Source organism: Mobula birostris, chromosome 21 (assembly GCF_030028105.1).
Source record: "Mobula birostris isolate sMobBir1 chromosome 21, sMobBir1.hap1, whole genome shotgun sequence".
Lineage (NCBI taxonomy): Eukaryota > Metazoa > Chordata > Chondrichthyes > Myliobatiformes > Myliobatidae > Mobula > Mobula birostris.
The window spans coordinates 7784775-7808134 of record NC_092390.1 but is presented as its reverse complement, the minus strand read 5'-3'; the positions used below and the strand labels follow the sequence as shown (position 1 = coordinate 7808134).

Sequence of the window (23360 nt, the reverse complement as noted above, 5' to 3'; positions counted from 1 at the left end):
GAAAACGAGGAAGCATTTATGTTTATCTGTAACACAGAAAATCAAGTTGTTGACAGCGGTGTAAATATGGAAGCTTTTGACAGAGGAGTATCAGAATCAGGTTTAATATCACGGCACGTGTCATGAAATTAGTTAACTTTGTGGTTAACTGACATGATAATAGAGAGATAAAGAAAACTGTAGTGTTGGATCGACCACCATTTACAGCCTGAAGAAACAAAATGTTAATGCTCCACCATGAAAGTGATGAACACAAGTTAATAAAAAATGAAGTGAAGGATAAAGATCTCGAGTGTGTATTGAAAGAGTAGATCAGTCAGCATCAGAGGGAACATGTGCTGATCATGAAACAACAAAGATCTATCACGATGAACTGAAAATTGAAAGTAGTTGCGAATATTCAGCCGGCTGATTACAGAAATTTAAGACAAAGCATGGCATTAAATTTTTAAAGATTTTGTGGTGCCAAAGCATCTGTTGATCAGGAAGCAGCAGAAAAATTCACTGATGTGTGTGCCAAGATCGTCGGTGATGACGTTACTCAGACATGTAGTTTGGTGCTCCATTTATCTTCTTTTGTAAGTGAAGATCATCATGTTTTTGTTGGTAATTACAACTCATTTTATTTTTGCATGAAATCTGAATTTCATCTCTGGCTAAAGTCCCATGTTTGGGTGTAACATGACCAACGTTATTGTGTTAAACATAAAATGTTGACTTTTTATACAGTTTTCATTACCTGTTATTAATTTCAATCTTCTATTTTTATACCTTCCATAAAATCTAAACAAAAAGTAAAAGACAAATACTGGGAACTGTGACCTTTTAGTTGCAGGTGGAGACTGAAAGCCTTCGTTGTTTGTTTTTGTTCAACAGCTGATTCAGGTTACTGGATTTCTCGATGCAGTTCCCTTACCCTACACCCATTATATTTTCATTATGCTAATGGTATGTCATAATCTTTATTGTTAAGTATGTATATGTGATGAACAAGTGTGAGACAAAGATTGCTTACCAGTGGCACAAAAAATCAGAAGTGGAGAGAGTGAGCAATTTCACGTGCCTGGGTGTCAAGATCTCTGAGGATTTGGCCCATCGAGTCTGCTCTGCCATTTCATCACGGCTGATCTGTTTTCCCTCTCAGCCCCAATTTCCTGCCTTCTCCCCATCCCTTCATGCCCTGCCTAACCAAGAATCCATCAACCTTTGCCTTGAGTGTACCCAATGACTTGGCCTCCACAGCTGCCTGTGGCAATGAATTCCACAGATTCACCGTACTCTGGCTAAATAAACTCCTTCTCATCTCTGTTCTAATAGGACACTCCTCTATTCTGAGGCTGTGTCCTCTGGTCTTAAACTCCCCCACCAGAGGAAACATCCTCTCCACACCCACCATTCGATAGGTTTCAATGAGGTCACCCCTCATTCTTCTGAATTCCGGCAAATGCAGGCCCAGAGCCATCAAACGTTCTTCATATGACAAGCCTGGAATCATTTTTGTGAACCTCCTTTGAACCCTCTACAGTTTCAGCATATCGTTTCTAAGAAAAGGGGCCCAAACCTGCTCACAATACTCCAAGTGAGTATTGTGCCTCACCAGTGCTTTATAAAGTCTCAACATTACAGTTTTGCTTTTGTATTCCTGTCCTCTTGAAATGAATGCTAACATCACATTTGCCTTCCTCCACAAACTCAACCTGCAAATTAACCTTTCGGGAATTCTGCGCAAGGACTCCCAAGTTCCTTTGCACCTCAGCTTTTTGTATTTTCTCTTCATTTAGAAAATAATCAACCCTTTCATTTCTTCTACCAAAATGCATGACTTCCTGACATTGCATTCCATCTGCCATTTCTTTGCCTATTCTTCTAATCTAAGACCTTCTGTAGCTGCTCTAGTTCCTCAAAACTACCTGCCCCTCCACCTATCTTCGTATTGTCTGCAAACTTTGCCACAAAGCCATCAATTCCATCATCCAAATCATTGAGATATAACGTAAAAAGAATCAGTCCCAACACAGACCCCAACCAGAAAAGGTTCCCTTTATTCCCACTCTGCCTCCTGCCAATCAGACATTGTTTTATCCATGCTAGAATCTTTTCTGTAATAACATGGGCTTATAGCTTGTTAAGCAGCCTCATATGTGGCACCTTGTCAAAGACCTTCTGAGAATCCAAATACATAACATCAACCAATTCTCCTTTGTCTATCCTCCTTGTTATTTCTTCAAAGATCTGTCAGGCAAGATTTTCTCTTGAAACCATGCTGACTATGGCCTATTTTATCATGTGCCTCCAATACCTCATCCTTAATAATCAACTCCAACATCTTCCCAACCACTGAGGTCAGACTAACTGCCTATCAAATCACAAACAAGAGAAAATCTGCTGATGCTGGAAATCTGAGCAACACACACAAAATGCTGGAGGAACTCAGCAGGCCAGGCAGCATCCATGGAAAAAAGTACAGTCAATGTTTCCGGCCGAGACGTCGGCTATACTTTTTTCCATAGATGCTGCCTGGCCAGCCGAGTTTGTCCAGCATTCTATGTGTGTTAACCGGCCTGTAGCTTCCTCTCTTCTATCTCCCTCCCTTCTTGAAGAGTGGAGTGACATTTGGAATTTTCCTGTCTTCTGGAACCATTTCAGAATCTCGTGATTCTTGGAAGATCATTACTAATGCCTCCACAATCCCTCCAGCCTGAAAAGTGACCTACGTGTAATACCCCGAGCATTAACTCAGCAGGCCGTTCCCAGCTTTTTATATGCCATGGGTGGATAGCGTTAAGCACGAGTTGGTGGGCCACTGGTTTAGAATGACATCATAGACTGAAGGGTCTGTTCCTGTTCTATGTTCAAACTTCCAACAGGTGTTAAGCCCACCTGAAAGAGGAACTAAAGAGAGAGAAAGCATAGAACGGAAGGAAATTAATCCTAGCAGGTCCTACATCTCCCTTCTGCTTAGCTAATTCTGCATTCATGTTTGTGGTTTGAGTGCTGGTTATTGAGTCATCTCAGGATCCAAGGTGACCTGTGCAAGAGATTGTCCTCCCATGTCACACTGCCTCGAGTGAAATAAAAAAGTGGAACGCCTGAACTACTCAGGGACCTGGGCAGCATCTGAGGAGAGAGAAACAGAGCCAGACGAGAAATCTGTGGAGGGTGCAGAGGAGACTTACTAGGACACTACTTGGAGTAGAGAGCATGTCTTGTGAAGAGAGGCTGAGTGAGCTGGGGCTTTTCTCTTTGGAGCGAAGAAGGATGAGAGGTGACTTGATCGAGGTGTACAAGATGATAAGAGGCATAGATAAAGTGGATATCTTCCCCTGTCCTTTCCAGTCCTGATGACATTGCAGCCTGAAATGTTGACTATTTATTCCTTTCCGTAGATGTTGTCTATCCTGCTGAGTTCCTCCAGCATTGAATTGAATTGACTTTATTTCTTACATCCTTTTCTTATACATGAGGAGTAAAAATCTTTTAGGTTACATCCTCGTCTAAACATGCACTGTGCAATTTATAGTAAGTAGTATGTACAACAGGACAGTCAATATAACGTGGAAATACAGTTGTGTCAGTATGAATTCATCAGTCTGATGGCCTGGTGGAAGAAGCTGTCCCGGAGCCTGTTGGTCCTGGCTTTTATGCTGTGGTACCATTTCCCGGAATGTAGCAGCTGGAACAGTTTGTGGTTGGACTGTCTGTATTGTACCTGCCTCTCTCTGCCTCAGTAAAGCAGCCGGCTTAAGCAAAGCCCCACCCACCCTGGACAGTCTCGCTTCTCCCCTCCTGTCGGGCAGAAGATACAAAAGCCTGAAAGCACAAACCACCGGGCTGAAGGATAGCTTCTGCCCCTCTGTTATGGATTATTAAACAGTTCCCCAGTATGATAAGTTGGGCTCTTGGACCTCAGGATATACCTTGTTCAGTTCTTGCACCTTATTGTTTACCTGCACTGCACTTCCTCTGGGGCTGAAGTTCTGCATTGTCACTGTTTTATCTTGTTCTCCCTTGATGATCTGACCTGTATGAAAGATGCAAGACAAGCTTTTCATTGTATCCTGGTACATGTTCAAAATGCAAAGTGGATTTATTATGGAAGGACGTAAATGTTACTATATACTATCTGGAGATGCACTGTTTGTGGTAGCAGTACAGTACAAAACATAAAAAAATTACTCAAAGTAACAAAATTGATAAATAGTGTGAAAGAGGAATAGTGAGATTGTGTTGATGGACCATTCAGAAATCTGATGGTGGAGGGGGAAGAAGGGGTTCCTAAAATGTTGAGTGTTGGTCTTCAGGCTCCTGTAGCTCCTGCCCAGTGGTAGTGATGAGAGTCTTGGATGTTGAGGGCCTTCTTGTGGAATCACCTTTTGGAGATGTCCTGGATGATGGGGAGGGTTGTGCTCGTGATGAGGCTGGCTGACCCTCCTACCCTCTGCAGCTTTTTCCAGTCCTGGGCATGCAACCGGGCGGAATGTTCTCCACGGCGCATCTGCAGAAATTTGCCGGAGACTTTGGTGACAGACCGGATCTCCTCAAGTTGGGAATGAAGTGTAGCTGCTGTGTGTTTCTTTGTGGTGCATCGGTATGGTGGGCTCAGGACAGACCTTCCGAACCCGACGCTGCTCCCCCTTTCCACAGCCGACCCCCAGAGGAGGACTGGCGGGTGCTCTCCCGACTTCCCCTTCCTGGAGTACCTCCATGTCGTGTAACTCTGAGCTCCAGGAACTAAGGCACCTGACGCACTAATGTGTTGCTATTTATATAACAAAATACATGGTTAACTGGTTTGCAAATACACATCACATTTCACACTCCCACTGCTTCATTAGCTATATCATTTGTCTGGGGCTTAGTTGTAAAGACGGGTTTTATGAATGACGTGACATTGCTCAGCTCTATGCAAATGAAAACACAGTAATTGACTGTGGAGCATGTGCCATTGAGAACGGCCACTCATCTGGCAAATTGCTCTGCTGCCGTGGGCTGCAGCTCCCCAGTGCTCCAGTAACTTGGTAAATGTGGTCCTTATCAGGAAGGGGGTTTCTGCTGCTGGGGCTGAGAAGTTTTTCTGGTTCGGACAGCGGCAGCCAGTTCCTAACACCCTGGGATGCAGAGCATTGCCCTGATAATTCTATGTCCAGTCCACACAACAGCAGAGTAGCGATTACGTTACTGAATCAGTATTGAGAGGTACGAGGCACAGCCTAGATCCCACCTCCACGGGGGGAGGTTTATGTAATCAAGCAAGAATTAAGTGAAGCTAGTGTACAGGGTCACAGCATGGAAACAGACCCTCAGCCTCTGACTCCGTACCACAACAATCCCAAACACCAGAAAATCTGCAGATACTGGAAATCCGAGCAACAACACACAAAATGCCCGAGGGCCTCAGCAGGCCAGGCAGCATCTATGGAAAAGAGTAAACAGTCAACGTTTACTTGCCCGACTTCTAAAGGTAAAGATGAGCTTTATTTGTTGGACGTACACCGAAACGCACAGTGAAATGTGTCGAATCAAATCAGTGAGGATTGTGGAGGACGTCCTGAAGGGTCGCCGCGCTACGGCAGCAACAGAACATGCCCGCACCTCAGTACACCCTTGGACTGTGGGAGGAAACCAGAGCACCCGGAGGAAATCCACGCAGTCACAGGGAGAACGTAGAAACTCCTCACAGACAACGGCAGAACTGAACAAGGATAGACATTGCTGCAAAGTGTTACACTAACCTAGACACTGCCAAGCTGTTCTGTTCTGGACCATTAAACTCGAAACGAGTTCACATCTCACCACTGTAGCTGCAGACATTTTTTTTTGTGGAAGAGTTTGTCTTGTCAACAAGAAACATGAGGAAATGAAATTTTCTCTTTACATAGACTGGCCTAACCCACCAGTGTAGTTGTGATAATGGCTGAGCAAGGCTTTTGGGACAAGCATGAGATGACTTGCAAGCACAGGCCCATCCGCTGATCTCCACATCCATTGACTCAGACAGGGAGAGCCCGCCACTGCACGGAAACTTGGACCATTAAAAATGACCAGAATTAGGTCATTTGGCCATCGAGTCTTCTCCACCATTCGATCATGACTGATTTATTTTCCCTCTCAATCCCATTCTCCTGCCTTCTCTCCATAACCTTTGAGAACCGGTCAACCTCTGTTTTAAATATACCCAATGACTTTGCCTTCTCTGGAGTCAGTGGTAATGAATTCCACCAACTCACCACCCTCTGGCAAAATAAATTCTTCATCATCCGTTCTAAAGGGGCATCTATCTGTTCCATTTCCCTCCCTCACATTATCTCCTTACCAGCCCATCACCTCCATCTGCTGCTCCTCTCCCTTCCCTTTCTTCTCTCATCCGATTCCCCCTTTATTTCTTTCACCAGTCAAGTTCCCAGCTCTTTACTTCACCCCTCCTGTTTGCCTGGTTTCGCCTGTCACCTTGTGTTTCTCCCTCTCCCCCCCCCCGCCCCCACCTTCTTACTTTGACTTCTCTTTTATTTCTCCGGTCCTGACAAAGGGTCTCAGCCCAGAACATCGACTGTTTACTCTTTCCCACAGATGCTGCCTGGCCTGCTGAGTTCCTCCAGTGTTTTGTGTGTGTTGCTCGGATTTCCAGTGTCTGCAGATTTTCTCTTGTTTGTTATTCTTTGTGCAGCTGAGCATAACAAAGCTATGAAATAATTTGGATCAGTCAGTTAGATGGAATCATTTTGTGATTCTAGTTTGCCAGCTGTGATTCGGAGATGCGATTAAGGAGAAGTGCATTCCAATGGGCTGCTGTTTGGGCTGGTAAGAGGTATAGCAGTTAGCGTACGGTGCCAGTGACCCAGGCTCAATGGGTGGTTAATAATAATGACTGGGGTGAATGCAGTTGGACAAAGAGCCTGTGTTATGTTGTACTGTTCCACCTTCTATGTTCCAATTTAAATGGCCGGTGTCATTTGCACTGGGGAAGCATCTGAGGGAAATCAATGGGGATATTAGGGGATTAATGTAAATGGATACTCGGTGGCTAGTGTGAAGGCAGTGAGCCGAAAGGCATGCTTTTGTGCTTTCTCCCTTGGTGACTCTGTTGTGTAGCTGCGGCATTTGTAGAGAAGCTTGAATCGAACCCTACGGGGCCTATATGGACCAATGTCTGATGCTCAGGGTTATTTCAACATTATTGTTATCAATTTGGTTCAGTGACTGGTAGTTCTGCTGCACAGCTCCGGAGACCTGGGTTCAATTCTGACCCCCACCACTGTCTGTGTGCAGTTTGCACCATCCCCCTGTGACTCTGTGGGTCTCCCATGACCCCTCCTGTTTGCTCCCAGAATGCTCTGGCAGGTTAATTGGCTGCCGTACATTGCCCCTTGCGTGTAAATGGCAGGTCCAGAGGGAAGCTGACGGGCGGGTGGGAGAAAGTAGGTTACAGGGGATAATTGGTGGAATGGAGGTGATGGGATGGCATGCACTCGATGGGCCAAATAGCTCCTTCTATATCACTCCATGATCAATACGCATTGTTGTGTCTGCTTCAGACACACAAGCTGCGGTAGGACTGTTCCCTACGTCGTAACCGTGACGATGCATCCTTGGCTCTTTGCTGCTTCAGTGTGGATGGATGGTGTTGGTGCTACAGAAATGCAGGCCCTGCTGCTCTCGTCCTTTATACCGGCGAGAATCGGAATCACACCGACTGTCACTCACACGTGTCCTGAAATTTGTTGTTTTGCAGCAGCAGTACGGGGCAGCATGTAAAAAATTAGTAAAATTACAACAAGAAATATAAAAATAAATAATTAATCAGTGGAAAAGAGAGTAGAATTGTGAGGTAATGTTCAGAAATCTGGTGGTGGAGAGAAAAACATGGGGACCAGAATCAGAATGAAAGTAATATCACTGACAGATGTTGTGAAATGTGATATTTGTGGCAGCAGCACTTTGCAATCTGAAAAACAAAACTAAATTACTACAGTATAAGAAATATGTAATGCAAAAAGAGTTCTTTGTAAACCATTGAGAGTGTGTCTTCAGGCTCCTGGACCTCCCTTCTGATGGTAGCAATGAGGAGAGGGCGTGTCCTGGGTGGGAGGGTCCTGAAGACCTTTGAAGATGCCCTCGATGCTGCGAAGGCTGTGCCCACGACAGACCTGCCTGAGTTTACAACCCTTTGCAGCTTCTTCCGATCCTGTGCATTGATGCTTCCACACCAGACAGTGATGCAGCCAGTCAGAATGCTCTCCACAGTACGTCTGTAGAAATCTGCTAGGGTCCTGAAGCTCTGGATGAAACACAACCAGTGGTGTGCCTTTTTCACTTCTGGAGGTTTTCGGATTTAGTATTTTCAGAGAAGGGGTGCTCCACCTGTATTATCAATCTCATCTTCAAAATAAGTAAATGCCTATGCATCAACTGACCTTTGCATACAGAGCTACAAATTATGTGACATAGCAAAGAATTTCCTCAACACAAGAGAGTCTGCAGGAGCTGAACATCTGGAGTGACACAGACAAAATGTGGGAGGAATTCAGCAGGTCAGGCAGCATCCATGGAACGGAATAAACAGTTGACGTTTCAGACCGGGACCTTTCTTCATTTCACCATTGCTTTTGTTTAAGCGATCTGTCACACGAAGTAGTGAGGAAGTTCTGTTACTGGGGAAGTTCACTGCTGCTGATAATCATTTTTCTCCTTCACTGAAATACCTCTCTGCCTCTGTTAACAGAACTTGCCACAAACTGACTGTAAAGTCAGATTCACTGGTTTGAAATAATGACTCGCCAGTCACGCTTCATAACACCTTCCTGCAAGATTCGGGGATATGTGAGAGTCTGAGGTGAACACTTTGCATCTTGGCCTTTCCAGTCTGACTGATGTTCCCATCTAAGCCAGTCCCATTTGCCAGCACTTGGCCCATATATGCCTCACCCTTTCCTGCCTAAGCACCTTTTGAAAGTTGTGAATGTACCTGCCTCAACCACTATCCCTGACAGCTCATTTGTATATGGGCCACCTTCTGGGTGAGAAACTTGCCCTCTCAGCTTCAGCTATGTCCTCTAGTTCTTGATTCTCTAACCCTGGGGAAAAAATCCTGCGATCATTCACCCTTTCTGGAGCCTCATGATGTGTACACTTCAGTAAGATCCTCATTTTCCTGTGCTCTAAAGAATAAGTTCCATTCTGCTCTGCTCAATCCTGCAGGTCCTGGCATCATCCTCGTAAATCTCCTCTGACCCATTTCCAACTTAATAGCATCTTTCTACAGCATGGCAACCAAAACTGGACCCAGTATTCCACATGTGGCCTCATCAATGTCTTGTTCAACAGAGTGTCCAAAGTCCTGTACTGGTGAAGGCTAGTCAGTGTGCCAAACACTTTTCTCACTGTCTTCTCCGACATGCCAATGTCGGAGAACCACGTGCTTGTAAGCATAGGTCTCTCTCTACTGCAGCAATCCCCTAGGCCCCATGGTTCTCTGTGAAAGACCTGCCCTCATTTATCTTCCCAAAATGTAACATCTCACAAATTAAACTGCATTTGTCATTCCTTGGCTCACTTACCGAACTGATCAAAATCTCTCTTTCTCCAAAAACACCAATGGTACTGATGATATATTATAAATGGCTCCACATCTGACAACGTCTCTGCTTCCTCTGCTCTTACGTGCCCTGCTTTGCCTGGCTTTTAAGCTGCTTAGTCAGTTACTTCTGGTTTTTCATGCGGTCTGTTCAGAGTGGTCAACAGAGCTGTGTAGGTGTGGTGAACAGGGTCTGTGTACGTGTGGTGAACAGGGACTGTGTACGTGTGGTAAACAGGGACTGTGTAGGTGTGTGGTGAACAGGGACTATGTATGTATGGTGAACAGGGACTGTGTACGTGTGGTGAACAGAGACTGTGTCGGTGTGTGGTGAACAGGGACTGTGTAGATGTGGTGAACAGGGACTGTGTACATGTGTGGTGAACAGGGACCGTGTAGGTGTGTGGTGAACAGGGACTGTATACGTGTGGTGAACAAGGACTGTGTATGTGCGAACAGGGACTGTGTATGTGTGAACAAGGACTGTGTAGGCGTGTGGTGAACAGGGCCTGTGTACGTGTGGTGAACAGGGTTTGTGTACGTGTGGTGAACAGGAACTGTACATGTGTGGTGAACAAGGACTGTGTAGGTGTGAACAGGGACTGTGTACGTGTGGTAAACAGGGACTGTGTAGGTGTGTGGTGAACAGGGACTATGTATGTATGGTGAACAGGGACTGTGTATGTGTGGTGAACAGAGACTGTGTCGGTGTGTGGTGAACAGGGACTGTGTAGATGTGGTGAACAGGGACTGTGTACGTGTGTGGTGAACAGGGACCGTGTAGGTGTGGTGAACAAGGACTGTGTATGTGCGAACAGGGACTGTGTATGTGTGAACAAGGACTGTGTAGACGTGTGGTGAACAGGGTTTGTGTACGTGTGGTGAACAGGGACTGTGTACATGTGTGGTGAACAGGGACTGTACATGTGTGGTGAACAGGGACTGTGTAGGTGTGTGGTGAACAGGGTCTGTGTACATGTGGTGAACAGGGACTGTGTACATGTGTGGTGAACAGGGACTGTGTACATGTGTGGTGAACAGGGACTGTACATGTGTGGTGAACAGGGACTGTGTAGGTGTGTGGTGAACAGGGTCTGTGTACGTGTGGTGAACAGGGACTGTGTACATGTGTGGTGAACAGGGACTGTGTATGTGTGGTGAACAGGGACTGTGTAGATGTAGTGAACAGGGACTGTGTACGTGTGGTGAACAGGGCCTGTATACGTGTGGTGAACAAGGACTGTGTATGTGTGAACAGGGACTGTGTATGTGTGAACAAGGACTGTGTAGGCGTGTGGTGAACAGGGCCTGTGTACGTGTGGTGAACAGGGACTGTGTACGTGTGAACAGGGACTGTGTATGTGTGAACAAGGACTGTGTAGGTGTGAACAGGGACTGTGTATGTGTGGTGAACAGGGACTGTGTACATGTGTGGTGAACAGGGACTGTGTAGGTGTGTGGTGACATGAGCTGTGTACATGTGTGATAGTGGAGAGGAAGAAGCTGTTTCTGAAACAGTGAGTGTGGGATTCAGGTTCCTCAATCTCCTCTCTGACGGTGGTAATGAGAAGAGGGCTTGTCCTGGATGGGGAGGTCCCTTCATAGTGATTGCCACCATCTTGAGACATCGTCTATTGAAGGTGCCCTCCATGTTGGTCAGACTATTGTCCAACACAGAGGTGGCTGGCTTTTCTAACCTCTGTGCTCTTTCTGACGTGGGCATTGTGCAATGACCAGACGGGAATGCAACCAGACAGAATGCTGTCCAAGGTACATCTGTAGAAACCTGCTAGAGTCTTTGATGACGCAGCAAATCTCCTCAGACTGCTGAAAAAATGTAGCTGTTGCCATGTTTCTTTGTAATTGCATTCGAAGCTGCTCACTTTCCCTGCAGTCTCTTCCCAGAATGCTCTGTGTTCACCACTTCCCCTCCTTCTCGTCTCTCGAGACAGCACGCCAGCAGTTCAGGACAGCTGCCAGAATTTGGAATTAACTTTCTCTCCAGAACATCGAATCCAGGGTCCGCTGAATGATTGAAGAACATGGAGAAAATGTAGTTCCCCTAGGAGTGGAAATCAAAGCCGGGCAGTTTCAAAATGATGCCTGGAAGCACACAGAGGAATTTGGGGATCTGGAACTCTGGCAGAGGCTCAAGAGTTAAATTGAACCTCGAGCTTGATAGATTGTTATAAGGCACAAGTACTGGGGTAACAGAACTAATGCGGGTAAGACATAGTCATACTTTTTGGATCCCGGGGGAGGCTGGAATATGGCGGAACAAGACAGAGGGAAGGTGAGGCCTTGCTTTGCTCTGGTAGTTTTTGACCGCTAATTACCAAATAAGATGGTGAGTCCTCACAGTTGTTTGTCCAGAGAAAGGGTATCAAATAGAGGCCATAGGTTTAAGTGAGAAGGGAAAGATTTAAGAGGGACTTGAAGGAAAGGGGCAACTTCTTCATGTGGAGGATGGTGAACACGTGGAACGAGCTGCCAGTGGAAGTGGTTGAAGCAGTACATTAGCGACGTTTGAAAGACACTTGGATTGAAAAACTTAAAACTCTGATTTCTGAATAGATGTTGAACACTACCTCACGAATTTTTACTTTCCATTTTTGCACTACTTATTTAATCTAACTGTGTGTATATATATTTCTTGTAATTTGCATATTTTTTCCTATTTATATTGATTGTACTGCTGCTGCAAAGACAACAAATTTGATGACATGCCAGTGATGATATTTTCATTCTGACAGGTACGTGGATAGGAAAGGCTTAGCGGGATAGGGGCTCAATGTGAGCAAATGGGATAGTTTGGCATGGACCAGTTGGGCTGAATGGCCTGATTCCACTCTCTGACTCTATTGCCACTATATCCATTGTTGTGCATGCTCCTGATATGCAGTGAAAATCAATCTTCAGAAAACATTTTTTTTGTCTCCTTTAGATTTGCATTACAAACGATTCAGTCACAGCATGTACAACTACACAACCTTCTGGCTCGAGGAGGAACAGAGGGTCCTTTATGTTGGAGCAAGAGAGGCAATCTTTGCTCTCAATATGGAAGACATCAATGACAGTGCTGTGAAAATGGTAAGGATCACGTTTCACAGAATCGTAATGTGCGGGAGAAGGCTCTTGGCCCTTTTTGAGTGTCAGCCTTGTTAGAGGAACTCTCCAATCAGTCCCACTCCAGTGTCCTTGCTCTGCAGAACGAGGCGCTTTTGAGCATTCTCACTGAGTTTGGACATCACTAACAAGGCCAGTGTCTCTTGCTTACACCTCACTGGGAGCAGCAAAGGTGTGCCAGCTTCTTGCACTGAATCGTGCTGTTTGTTGGCAAAGAATGAATTCCTTTTCGAGAACTGACCTCATGCACTTTTTGATTAGGGAGCCTAAGGTAAAGGAATCCTTAGGAGATAGTGGTCATAGTTGAAGAAGTATTCTAAAGGGAGGATGAGGCAACCGTGGCTGACAGGGGAAATCAAAGACAATATAAAAGCCAAAGAGAGGGCATACAATAGAGCAAAAATTAGGCAGAATTAGAGGATTGGGAAGCTTTTACGTTCAACAGAACCAACAGAAGGCAATTAAAGTCATTAGGAGATAAAAGATGAAATATGAAGTTAAGCTAGCCAATAATATAAAAGAGGATACCAAAAGTTTTTTCAGACATGTAAAGAGTAGAAGAGGGATGAGAATGGATGTCGGACCACTGGAAAATGATGCTGCAGAGGTAGTAATGGGGGACAAAAAAATGGCTGACTAACTTATTAAGTATTTTGCATTAGACTTTACTGTGGAAAACACTAAAGTATGCTGGAAGTATGTAGAAGTGAGTAAAGTTGCTGTGACTAAGAAGGAGGTTCTTTGGAAGCTGAAGGTAGATAAGTCACCTGGACCAGATGGACTACACTCCAGGTTCAGAAATAGGTAGCTAAAAAGATTGTGGAGGCATCTTTCAAGAATTATTAGATACTAGAATAGTTCCAGAGGATGGGAAAATTGCAAATGTCACTCCAAGCTTCAAGAAGGGAGAGAGGCGGAAGAAAGGAAACTATCGGCCATGTAGCCTGTCTTCAGTGGTTGGGTTGGGAAGATGTTGGAGTCGAGTGCTAAGCATGTGGTTTCGGGGTATTTGAAGGCCCATGATAAAATAGGCCAAAGTCAGCATGGTTTCCTCAACAGGAAATCTTGCTTGACAAATCTGTTGGAATTCTTTGAAGAAATGACAAGCAGGATAGACAAAGGAGAATTGGTGGATGGTGTTTATTTGGATTTTCAGAAGGCCTTTGACAAGCTGCTGCACTTGAGGTTGCTTAGCAAGATAAGAGGCATGATATTTCAGGAGAGATCCTAGCACGGATAGAAGACTTGCTGACTGGCAGGAGTGGGAATAAAGGGGACGGACCTATTCTGGTTGGCTGCCGGTGAGTAGTGGTGTTCCGCAGGGGTCCATATCGGGACCGCTTCTTTTCACACTATACGTGAATGATTTAGATGACAGAATTGACAGGTTTGTGGCCAAGTTTGCAGATGATAGGAAGATAGGTGGAGGGACAGATAGCGTTCAGGAAGCAGGGACTCTGCAGATTAGGAGAATGGGCAAAGAAGGAGCAGATGGAATATTGTGCAGGGAAGTGTATGGTTATGCACCTTGGTAGAAGAAATAAAGACGTACTCTGTTTTCTAAAGGCAAAGAAAATCCAAAAATCTAAGGTGCAAAGGAACTTGGGAGACCTCGTGCAGGATTCCCTAAAGGTTAATTTGTAGGTTGAGTCTGTGGAGAGGAAGGCAAATGCAATGTTCACGTTAATTTCGAGAAGACTAGAACAAGGATGTAATGCTGAGGCCTTATAAGGCATTGGTCAGACTGCACTTGGAGTATTGTGAGCAATTTTCATCCCCTTATTCAGAAAAGATGTGCTGGCACTGGAGAGATTCCAGAAGAGGTCCACAAGAATAATTCTGGGTATGAAGGGGGGGGAGGATCTCGTTGAAACCTATGGAATATTGAAAAGCCTAGATAAAGTGGATGTGGAGAAGATGTTTCCTATAGTGGGGGAGTCTAGGACCAGAGGGCACAGCCTCAGAATGGAAGGACATCCACTTAGAACAGAGGTGAGGAGGAATTACCGTAGCCAACAGGTGTGTGGAATTCATTGCCACGGACAGCTGTGGAAGCCAAGTCATTGAGTATTAGTATATTTAAAGCAGAGATTGATAGCTTCCTCATTAGTCAGGGCATCAAAGGTTACGGGGAGATTGCATGACAATGGGTTGGAGAGGGGTAGTAAATCAACTATAATGAACTCGGTGGGTCAAGTGGCCTATTTCTGTTTCCGTCTTATGGTTTTTCATTTTGTGAACCCGAAGACATTTGATGCAGCCTCTACAGCCTGTGTGGAAAAGGGGTGGCTGTCAGATCTCTTGGAGGTGCTTCCTCAGAGTGATCTGCATTTCAGTACCTCTGACCAAGGAGCGGGCCTGAGCCTATGCTTGTTGACTCTCTGAGAAGTTGGGTGTAAGCTGCTGTCCCTCAGTGAATTCTGCATGGGGATCTTCACCTGCTGCTCTAACCTACTGCGATGTCGTTGTGTTCACAGGTGCAGTGGCAAACCGTACCTAATGAAAGAGTGGATTGTCGAAATAAGCGAAGGAACAATGAGGTATGGGACTGGATTAGCCCATGTAAGCTTACGCATTTCTGTGACCTGTTCACCCATCACCCTTGTCACTCACCACACTATACTGGCTCGGGCTCGGCCTCCACTCCACATCTAGGGTTCTTGTATGTGCTTTCTTACCTGTATCTTTCAATCACTTGATAAGCTGTTAAAATCTTACATGATTTTCAGCTCTGTTCGACTCTGGTTTCTTGTACAGCCCTAGTTTTAATTTTTCCATCACTCCCAGATACCAGATTTGACCTCAGCTGTGGAAATTTTCATTGGGATGCAATTCAGTCCCTTGGAGTTATTTCCTAAACCTTTCTCGGCTTTAGGATGGGCCTTACAGCCTAACCCGTTGACGTGGGCCTGTTGATCCATTGTAGCACCTCCTCAGATAATTATTGTCAAATTTTGCTTTAAGATGCTCCCCTAAAGCATGTTGGGACATTCTGCACATCAAAAGCATTATTTAAATGAAAGTTGTCACTGACAGATAGTGGCATATTGAGATAAACTCCTGGAAAGTTAAATACTGACCTATACTTATTGTGCCTCTGCTCTTTATAGATGGACTGTTATAACTACATTCGTTTTCTGCAAAGATTCAATGGAACACATTTATTCACCTGTGGCACCCATGCATTTCATCCTCTGTGTGCCTACATTGTAAGTATTTCTTCCAGCATTGTTAGAATTATCTTCTCTTTCACCGCACATCGTCTGACTATAGGGACGATGTGGAAGCTTTAGAGAGGGCGCAGAGGGGACTTACCAGAGTGCTGCCAGGATTGGAGAGTGTATCTTATGAGGACAGGTTGAGCAAATTCGAGCTTTTCTCTTTGGAGCGAAGGAGGTTGAGAGGTGACTTGGTAGAGGTGTACGAGATGGTAAGAGGTAGAGGTGGAGTGGACAGCCACTCGGGGAGGAAATGGCTAAAGTGAGGGGCATAACTATGGGGGTGCCAGATTTACATGGGGAGTGGTGGGAGTGTGGTACATCCTGCCGGTAGAGGCAGAAACATTAGAAGCATTTAAGAAATTCGGATGATAGAAAAATAAGGGGCTATCTCGGAAGGAAAGGATAGATTGGGCACAATCATAGATCATAGATCTGATCATAGGTTGATCATAGTAGGTCATAAGATGGGAACAGCATTGTGGGCCGAGGGGTCTGTAGTGTTCCATCTCCAGTTGTACTGATTACTTTCATCTTATTCCTTCCTCTGCCCCTCCTCGCCATCCCATAAAGGAGATTAAAAGCTTCACGCTGTCGGCTACCATTGAGGGAAAAGAGAGATGTCCTTATGACCCCGCAGTCGGATACACGGGCCTCATTGTCGGTGAGTGTGAATCATTGCTCACATCCTCAGCTGTGGTTTTGTATTTCAGTTTTACGTCGGAAAAAACTGATACCAATTTTTATTGTGCCCCAGGAAGCAAGAATTAGAAATTCAGGCCGTGCCTGCACTTAATAAAAGGCTGTAAAATTGCATTCATCTTGCACTTGAGACTCAGGGAGATATTCTGAATGGGCTGAGCTGCCGGCTGGAGTGTTACTCCCATTGTGCTTCATACAAAGGTGCAAAATGGAAATGAACGCGTAGTGCTGCGGTGGATTTCCTCTTCCCCTGCTTTCGGTCTCTGCAGCACGTCTGTTCTGTTTAATCAGGTCCATGTATGCCAGCGCTGCTTTAAGCTTCATATTCCTTTTAAGCAGTTGTAGCAGACATTCCCCAAGCTCACCAGGACTTGTTTCAATATCTGTGGCTCCCTACCTAGAAGCACGAGAATTTTTATTTATCCTTGTGTTTAAGGTTTTGCTTATAATTGACAGGACCAGCACTTAAAGATTAAAGATAAGCTTTATTTGTCACGTGAACATTGAAACATCAAAACACACAGCGAAACGCCTAGTTTGCGTCAATCAAATCAGTGAAGTTTGTGCTGGAGTTTGTCCGGCATTGTGTGTGTGTGTGTGTGTGTGCGTGCTGGGGGCAGCCCGCAGGTGTCACCACGTTTCCAGCGCCAACGTAGCGCACCGACAACTTATTAACCCTGACCAGTACACCCCTGACCAGTACACCTTTGGAAGGTGGGAGGAGGAAACTGGAGCTCGCGTGCTCACAGGAAGAACGCACAAACCTCACAGAGAGCAGTGGGAATTGAACCCCAGTTACTGGTGCCGTAACAGTGTTAGGCTAGCCGTTCCGTGTCACCTGCAGTATTTAATGCTCATCCAGGATTGCCCTTGGGAAGATGGTGCTGAGCCACCTCTTTGAACCACTGCGTCTTTAAACATTTAGCATAGAACAGTACAGGCCCTTCGGCCCACAATGTTGTGCTGACCTTCTAACCTCCTCCATGATCAATCAAACCCTACCCTCCCACACAGCTTGCCATGTGTCCAGCTAAGAGTCTCTTAAATGCCCCAAATATATCTAACTCCACAGCCATTCACAATAATGCGTTCCAGACTCCCGTCACTCTTTGTGTAAAAAAAATCCTTCCTCTGATACCCCCCACTAAACTTTCCTCCACTCACCTTAACAGGATGTTCTCTGGTATTGTCCATCGCCCTCCTGGGAAAAATACATTGATTGTCCACTCTATCTCTGCCTCTTTATCTGTACTCCTTTATCAAGTCACCTCTTCAACGAGAAAAGCCCAAGCTCACTCAGCTTCTCCTCGTAAGACATGCTCTCTAATCCAAGCAGCATCCTAATCGATCTCCCCTGCACCCTCTCTAAAGCTTCCATGTTCACCTCATCCTTGTGAGGTTGCTCCTGGGCCGGGAGTTCCAGGGTTCGGTCAGCGACAGCTGCTGGATCTAGAGATGATGTTGTCTTCAGAAGACAAGAATGAAATGTGTGGTTACAGCCATTTTACTGGGGTTGGTAACAAAGAAGTAACAGTAACCAACTCACTCTACTGCCAAAAAGAGCGAAAGGAGAGAAAGAGAAAAGTTGTGGTCACATTATACTAAAAACTAGTTCAAACTAGACTGATTAGAGAAATCTCACTGACAAGGGGCAGCCTGTGGAAAGGGTTTTGGGAGTCCTAGTGCACGATTGCCTAAAGGTGAACTTGTAGGTTGAGTTAGTAATAAGAAACGGCAAATGCAACGTAAGCATTCATTTCGACTGGACTGGGATAAGGCATTTGTCAGACCGTATTTGGAGTCTTATGAACAGTTTTGGGCCCCATATCTGAGAAAGATGTGGTGACATTGGAGACGGCCCAGAGGAGGTTCACGAGAATGATCCTGGGAATGAAAGGGTTAACAGATGAACAGTGTTTGACGTCTCTGGGCCTGTACTCACTGGACTTGAAGCCTATTGAATGTTGCAAAGATAGGGAGGATGTGAAGTGGATGTTTCTGTAGCAGGAGAGTCTAGGACCAGAGGGCACAGACTCAGAATAAAAGAATGTTCTTTTAGAACAGCAACAAGGAGGAACGTTTTCAGCCAGAATGTGGTGGTTCTGTGGAACTAATTGCCACAGACAACTGTGGAGGCCATCTCATCGGGTATACTTAAAGCAAGATTGTTAGATCCTTGATTAGTGAGGGCTTCAAACATGTGGAAGAGGTAGGAGACTGGGGTTGAGAGGGAAAATAAGTCAGCCATGATTGACTGACAGAGTGGACTCAATGTGCTGAACAGGCTAATTCTGCTCCAGATGTCTTCTGGTGTTAAGTTCTCGGGTTCGGTGGTGTGGCAGGCTGCAGAGAAACTACAGAACTGGCTCTACTACAATTACTGAAAACTCACTGAGTATTTACAGACAAACAGGTAACTACATGAACATATAAGCAAGCGTAAAGAAAGTTAAGCACAAGAAAAACAACCATTTCAACTCCAATCCAGCACAATGAAGAGTGGAGAGGGATTTTCAACCTCAGATAGGAACCTGCAGGTGGTGTTCGCCTGTGCCTGCTGCCCATGTCCTTTCTTACAGTCACAGAGTACTACAGTAGAGAAACAGGCCCTTCAGCCCAACTAGTCCATGCTGAGCCATTTAAACTACCTACACTGACCTGCACTGGGACCACAGCCCTCCAAACCCTTAGCATCCATGTACCTATCCAAACTTCTCTTAAATGTTGAAATTGACTTGCAGGCACTTGCACTAGCAACTCGTTCCACATTCTGACAACCCTCTGAGTGAAGATGTCACTATCATATTCCCATTAAACATTTCACCTATCTGCACCCCTCATAACTTTGTATAGCTCTACCAAATCTTCCCACATCCTAAGGAATAAAGTCCTAACCTGTTCAATCTTTCCCTCTAACTCAGGTCCTCCAGACCTGGCAACATCCTTGTAAATCTTCTTGACATCTTTCCTGTAGGTGGGTGACCAAAACAACTCCAAATTAGGCCTCACCAACTTCTTAAACAACTTCAACATAACATCCCAACTCCTTCACTCAGTACGTAGGGGAATTAAGGGTTGCGGGGAAAAGGCAGGTAGGTGGAGATGAGTCCATGGCCAGATCAGCCATGATCTTATTGAATGGCAGATCAGGCTTGACAGGCCAGATGGCCGACTCCTGCTCCTATTTATGATCTATGAAGGCCAATGTGCCAGACGCTTTCTACCTGCCTGTGTCTTGACTTTCAATGAATTATATACTTGTATTCCCAGATCCCTTTGTTCTACCACACTCCTCAGTGCCCTACTGCTCACCGTGTAGAACCTACCCTGGTTAGTCTTCCCAAAGTGCAACACCTCACACTTGCATTAGATCCCATCTGCCACTTTTCCAGATGGTCCAGATCCCACTGCAAACTTTCATAGTCTTCCTCGTTCTCCACTACACCTGATTTTGGTGTCCCTCTGCAAATTTGCTGATCCTGTTAACCACATTATCATCTAGACTGTTGATATAGATGACAAACAACAACGGACCCAGCACCAATCCCGGGGAAACTATACTAGCCACAAGCCTCCAGTCAGAGGCAACCATCTACTGCCACTCTCTGGCTTCTCCCACAAAGCCAGCGTCTATCCCAATTTACTACCTCATCCTAACGCCAAGCGACTGAACCTTCCTGACCAGCCTTGTCAAATGCCTTGCTAAAGTCCATGCAGAAAACATCTACTGGGTGGCAGAGGTCATAGGTTTGGGAGGCCCTGTCACATTAGACTAGTTGTCAGGACTGCTGCCCAATAGTTCCAGTGACCCGGGTTTGATCCTGACCTCTGGTGCTGTCCACGTGGACCACGTGGCTTTCCCCGGGACTGCCGTTTCTTCCCAAATCTCAACGGCATACGAGCTGGATGGTTAAATGGCCACTGGAAAATTGCCCCTCATGTGTGAGTGGTAAAATCTGGGACAAGTTAATGGGAATATGGGAAGAACAGGTTATGTTTATGGGAGAATGCCAGGTTTGTGAGTCACTGGAAGATTCCAGCTGGAGTGAAAATCAATCAATCAATTAATTTTTAAAAAGCTGCAGTTGCTGGAAGTCTGAAATAAAATGAGCAAGAACTGAAACAACTCAGCAGATCAGACAGCATCTGTTTGAGGTCTGGGACCCATCATCAGAACTGGGACAAAGAAGTGTGTAGGTCAAGGTGGGGGAGAAGACGGTGGGGGAGGAGCACAGTGGATGGAATGCAGGGAATCACCCTGATAGGATGAAATAGCGTGGCATTTCATGGGCAGTGAAGGGTTAAATTGGAGGAGCCTTTGTCTGTCCCTCATGAACACCTAATTCCCAGAATTATTCCTTACAGCTCTCAAGTTCAATCACGCACTTCTAAAGTTGTTTTTGAGTTTCTAGTAGAACATTAATATTGTTAATGATTCAAATGTCCAAATTTTGCTTTCTCACAGACGATAAAATCTACACTGCCACGCTCTATGGGTTCCACAGCGGACAGGCGGATATCAAAAGGAACTTCCAAGACCGTTCGTTCAGGATGGACGACTCTGTTCCTTACTCGTTGAATGGTAAGGAGGACAGTTCAGTCATTCAGTAATGCTAACATCTTTCTGAGAGAAGATGCGAAACTTCGACAAAGATAGAAGATGTAGGAAGCCAGGTAGCATCTGTGGAGAGAGAACTAGGTCATGACCCTTCAGTAGAGTGCATTCTCTCTCTAAGAATGCCAATAAGAGTCCAGCAGTTTGCAAACAGAGCTATTGGGCAACGAGTGGGTACCGACCCAGTTTACACCAATATTACATTAATACCATACCACCCCCTCCATTCCCCCACTTCTTATCAACTCCCCCCAGATTCTACCACTGACCCATACACTAAGGGTATTTAAGGCCAACCAGCCCCACTAACTTGCACCTCCCTGGGATGTGGTATGAAACCGGAGCACCTGGGAAAACCCTTGCATCCATGGAGAACTTGCAAACTTCACACAGTCAGCATTGAAGGTCAGGATTGACCCTGGGTCTCTGGAGCTGGGAGACAGCAACCCTAAAAGCTGAATGTTTCTAGCACGTTCTATTCCAGAATGTCACAGTGTTCCCCTCACCTTAGCTCGTGGGAGCACTGGACCATATCAGCGAAAGGAGGGCTACATTAAGCTCCTGATGCTCCCTGTTAGAAGAGACTTGCAGCTCTTGGCACGATGCAGGCTGATGCATGTTAGAGCTTCCACGGGAGGCTCGATTGCTAACAAGTCTGTGCACACTGTAATGCGTCTGGTGTAAGATTGGAACGTACTGCAAAATATAGAAAACAAATGCATTACAAGAGCTGAAAGAATTCCTGTGTAGGCAAAAACTGGTTCTGTTTAATTTCTTTCAGAAATTTTATACTTGCTTATTCTCTGTGTGTTTTGTGCCATCTGTTTGATGGCCATTTACAACTGGCAATTAAACCATAACTGGAGTTTCATTCCAGTGCAGTCACTGACAGGTAGAGAGTAACCAATTCCATATTAATGACTGCAATACATATCCAAGGTCTCAAATTTATTATCAAACTACATACATCTTCCCATACACTACTCTGTGGGCATTTACAGAAAAATAAAATATACTATAGAATTTTGAAAAACTACACATAAAGGCTGACAAACAGCCGATGTGCAAAATAAACCAGGCTGTGCACATAAAAAAATAACACTGAGACTATGAGACTGCAGATAGTGGAATCAGTTCAGAGTTGTGGTGAGTGAAGTTATCCAAATCGATTCAGGAGCCTGATGGTTGTAGTGTAATAGCGGCTCCTGAACCTGGGGGTGTGGGCCCTAAGGCTTTTGTAGCTCCTTCCTGATTGTAATGATGAGCAGAGAGCCTGGCCTGGGTGTCCTCATGGCAACGCTTCATGTCAGTTTGCTGAGTGATGGGGAGGGCTTTTCCTGCGATGGACTGGGCTTTCTGCAGACTTTTCCTTTCTTGTTTTCATACCAGCCCATGATGCAAACAGTTAGGATACTCTCCTCTCTACATCTAAGGAAGTTTGTCAAACTTTTAGTTGACATGCCGAACCGAGGCAAACTTCTCAGGAAATAGAGGCACTGACGTGCCTTTGTCATGTCACTTACTTGCTGGTCCCAGGACAGTTTCACTGATATGATAATACAAAGGAATTTATAGTTACCAACCCTCTGCACCTCTGATCCCATAATGAGGTCTGCCTTATGGAACTCCAGCCTCTTCCTTCTGCTGCCGATAATCAGATATTTGTTCTTGCCGACTTTCAGTTAAAGGTTGTTGTGACACCATTCAGGCAGATCTTCCTCCCCCCCCCAGATAGATGCCAATTCTTTACCATCTTTCATTTGGTCCTCAGTGAACTTAAATAGAGCAGGAGGTGGGATGTTATGTTGAAGTTGTCGAGGCCTATTTTGGAGTATTTCTGCAGTTTTGGTCACCTACCTACAGGAAAGATGTAAATAAGATTGAAAGAGTGCAGAGAAACCTTACAAGGATGTTGCCAGAACTTGAGGACCTGAGTTATAAGGAGAGGTTGAATAGGTCAGGATTTCATTCCCTAGAGTGTAGGAGACTGAGGGGAGATTTGATAGAGGTATACAAGATTATGAGGGGTATAGATAGGGTAAATGCAAGCAGGCTTTCTCGAATTAAGTTGGGTGAGACTATAACTAGAGGTCATAGGATAAGGGTGAAAAGTGGAAAGGGAACATGA

The 23360-nt window shown here is 45.3% G+C and overlaps 1 protein-coding gene across 3 annotated transcripts in view; it reads left to right on the top strand.

The window, feature by feature from the left end:
• Positions 1 to 23360, top strand: part of LOC140185558 (semaphorin-4G-like) — a 202379-nt gene that overhangs the window by 100698 nt on the left and 78321 nt on the right. For all 3 annotated transcript variants that reach the window (XM_072238897.1, XM_072238898.1, XM_072238899.1), the window contains 5 exons: positions 12516 to 12661; positions 15175 to 15237; positions 15808 to 15906; positions 16489 to 16579; positions 21083 to 21199. In XM_072238897.1, coding sequence (XP_072094998.1) covers positions 12516 to 12661; positions 15175 to 15237; positions 15808 to 15906; positions 16489 to 16579; positions 21083 to 21199 — 516 coding nt within the window. The remainder of the gene's footprint in view (positions 1 to 12515; positions 12662 to 15174; positions 15238 to 15807; positions 15907 to 16488; positions 16580 to 21082; positions 21200 to 23360) is intronic.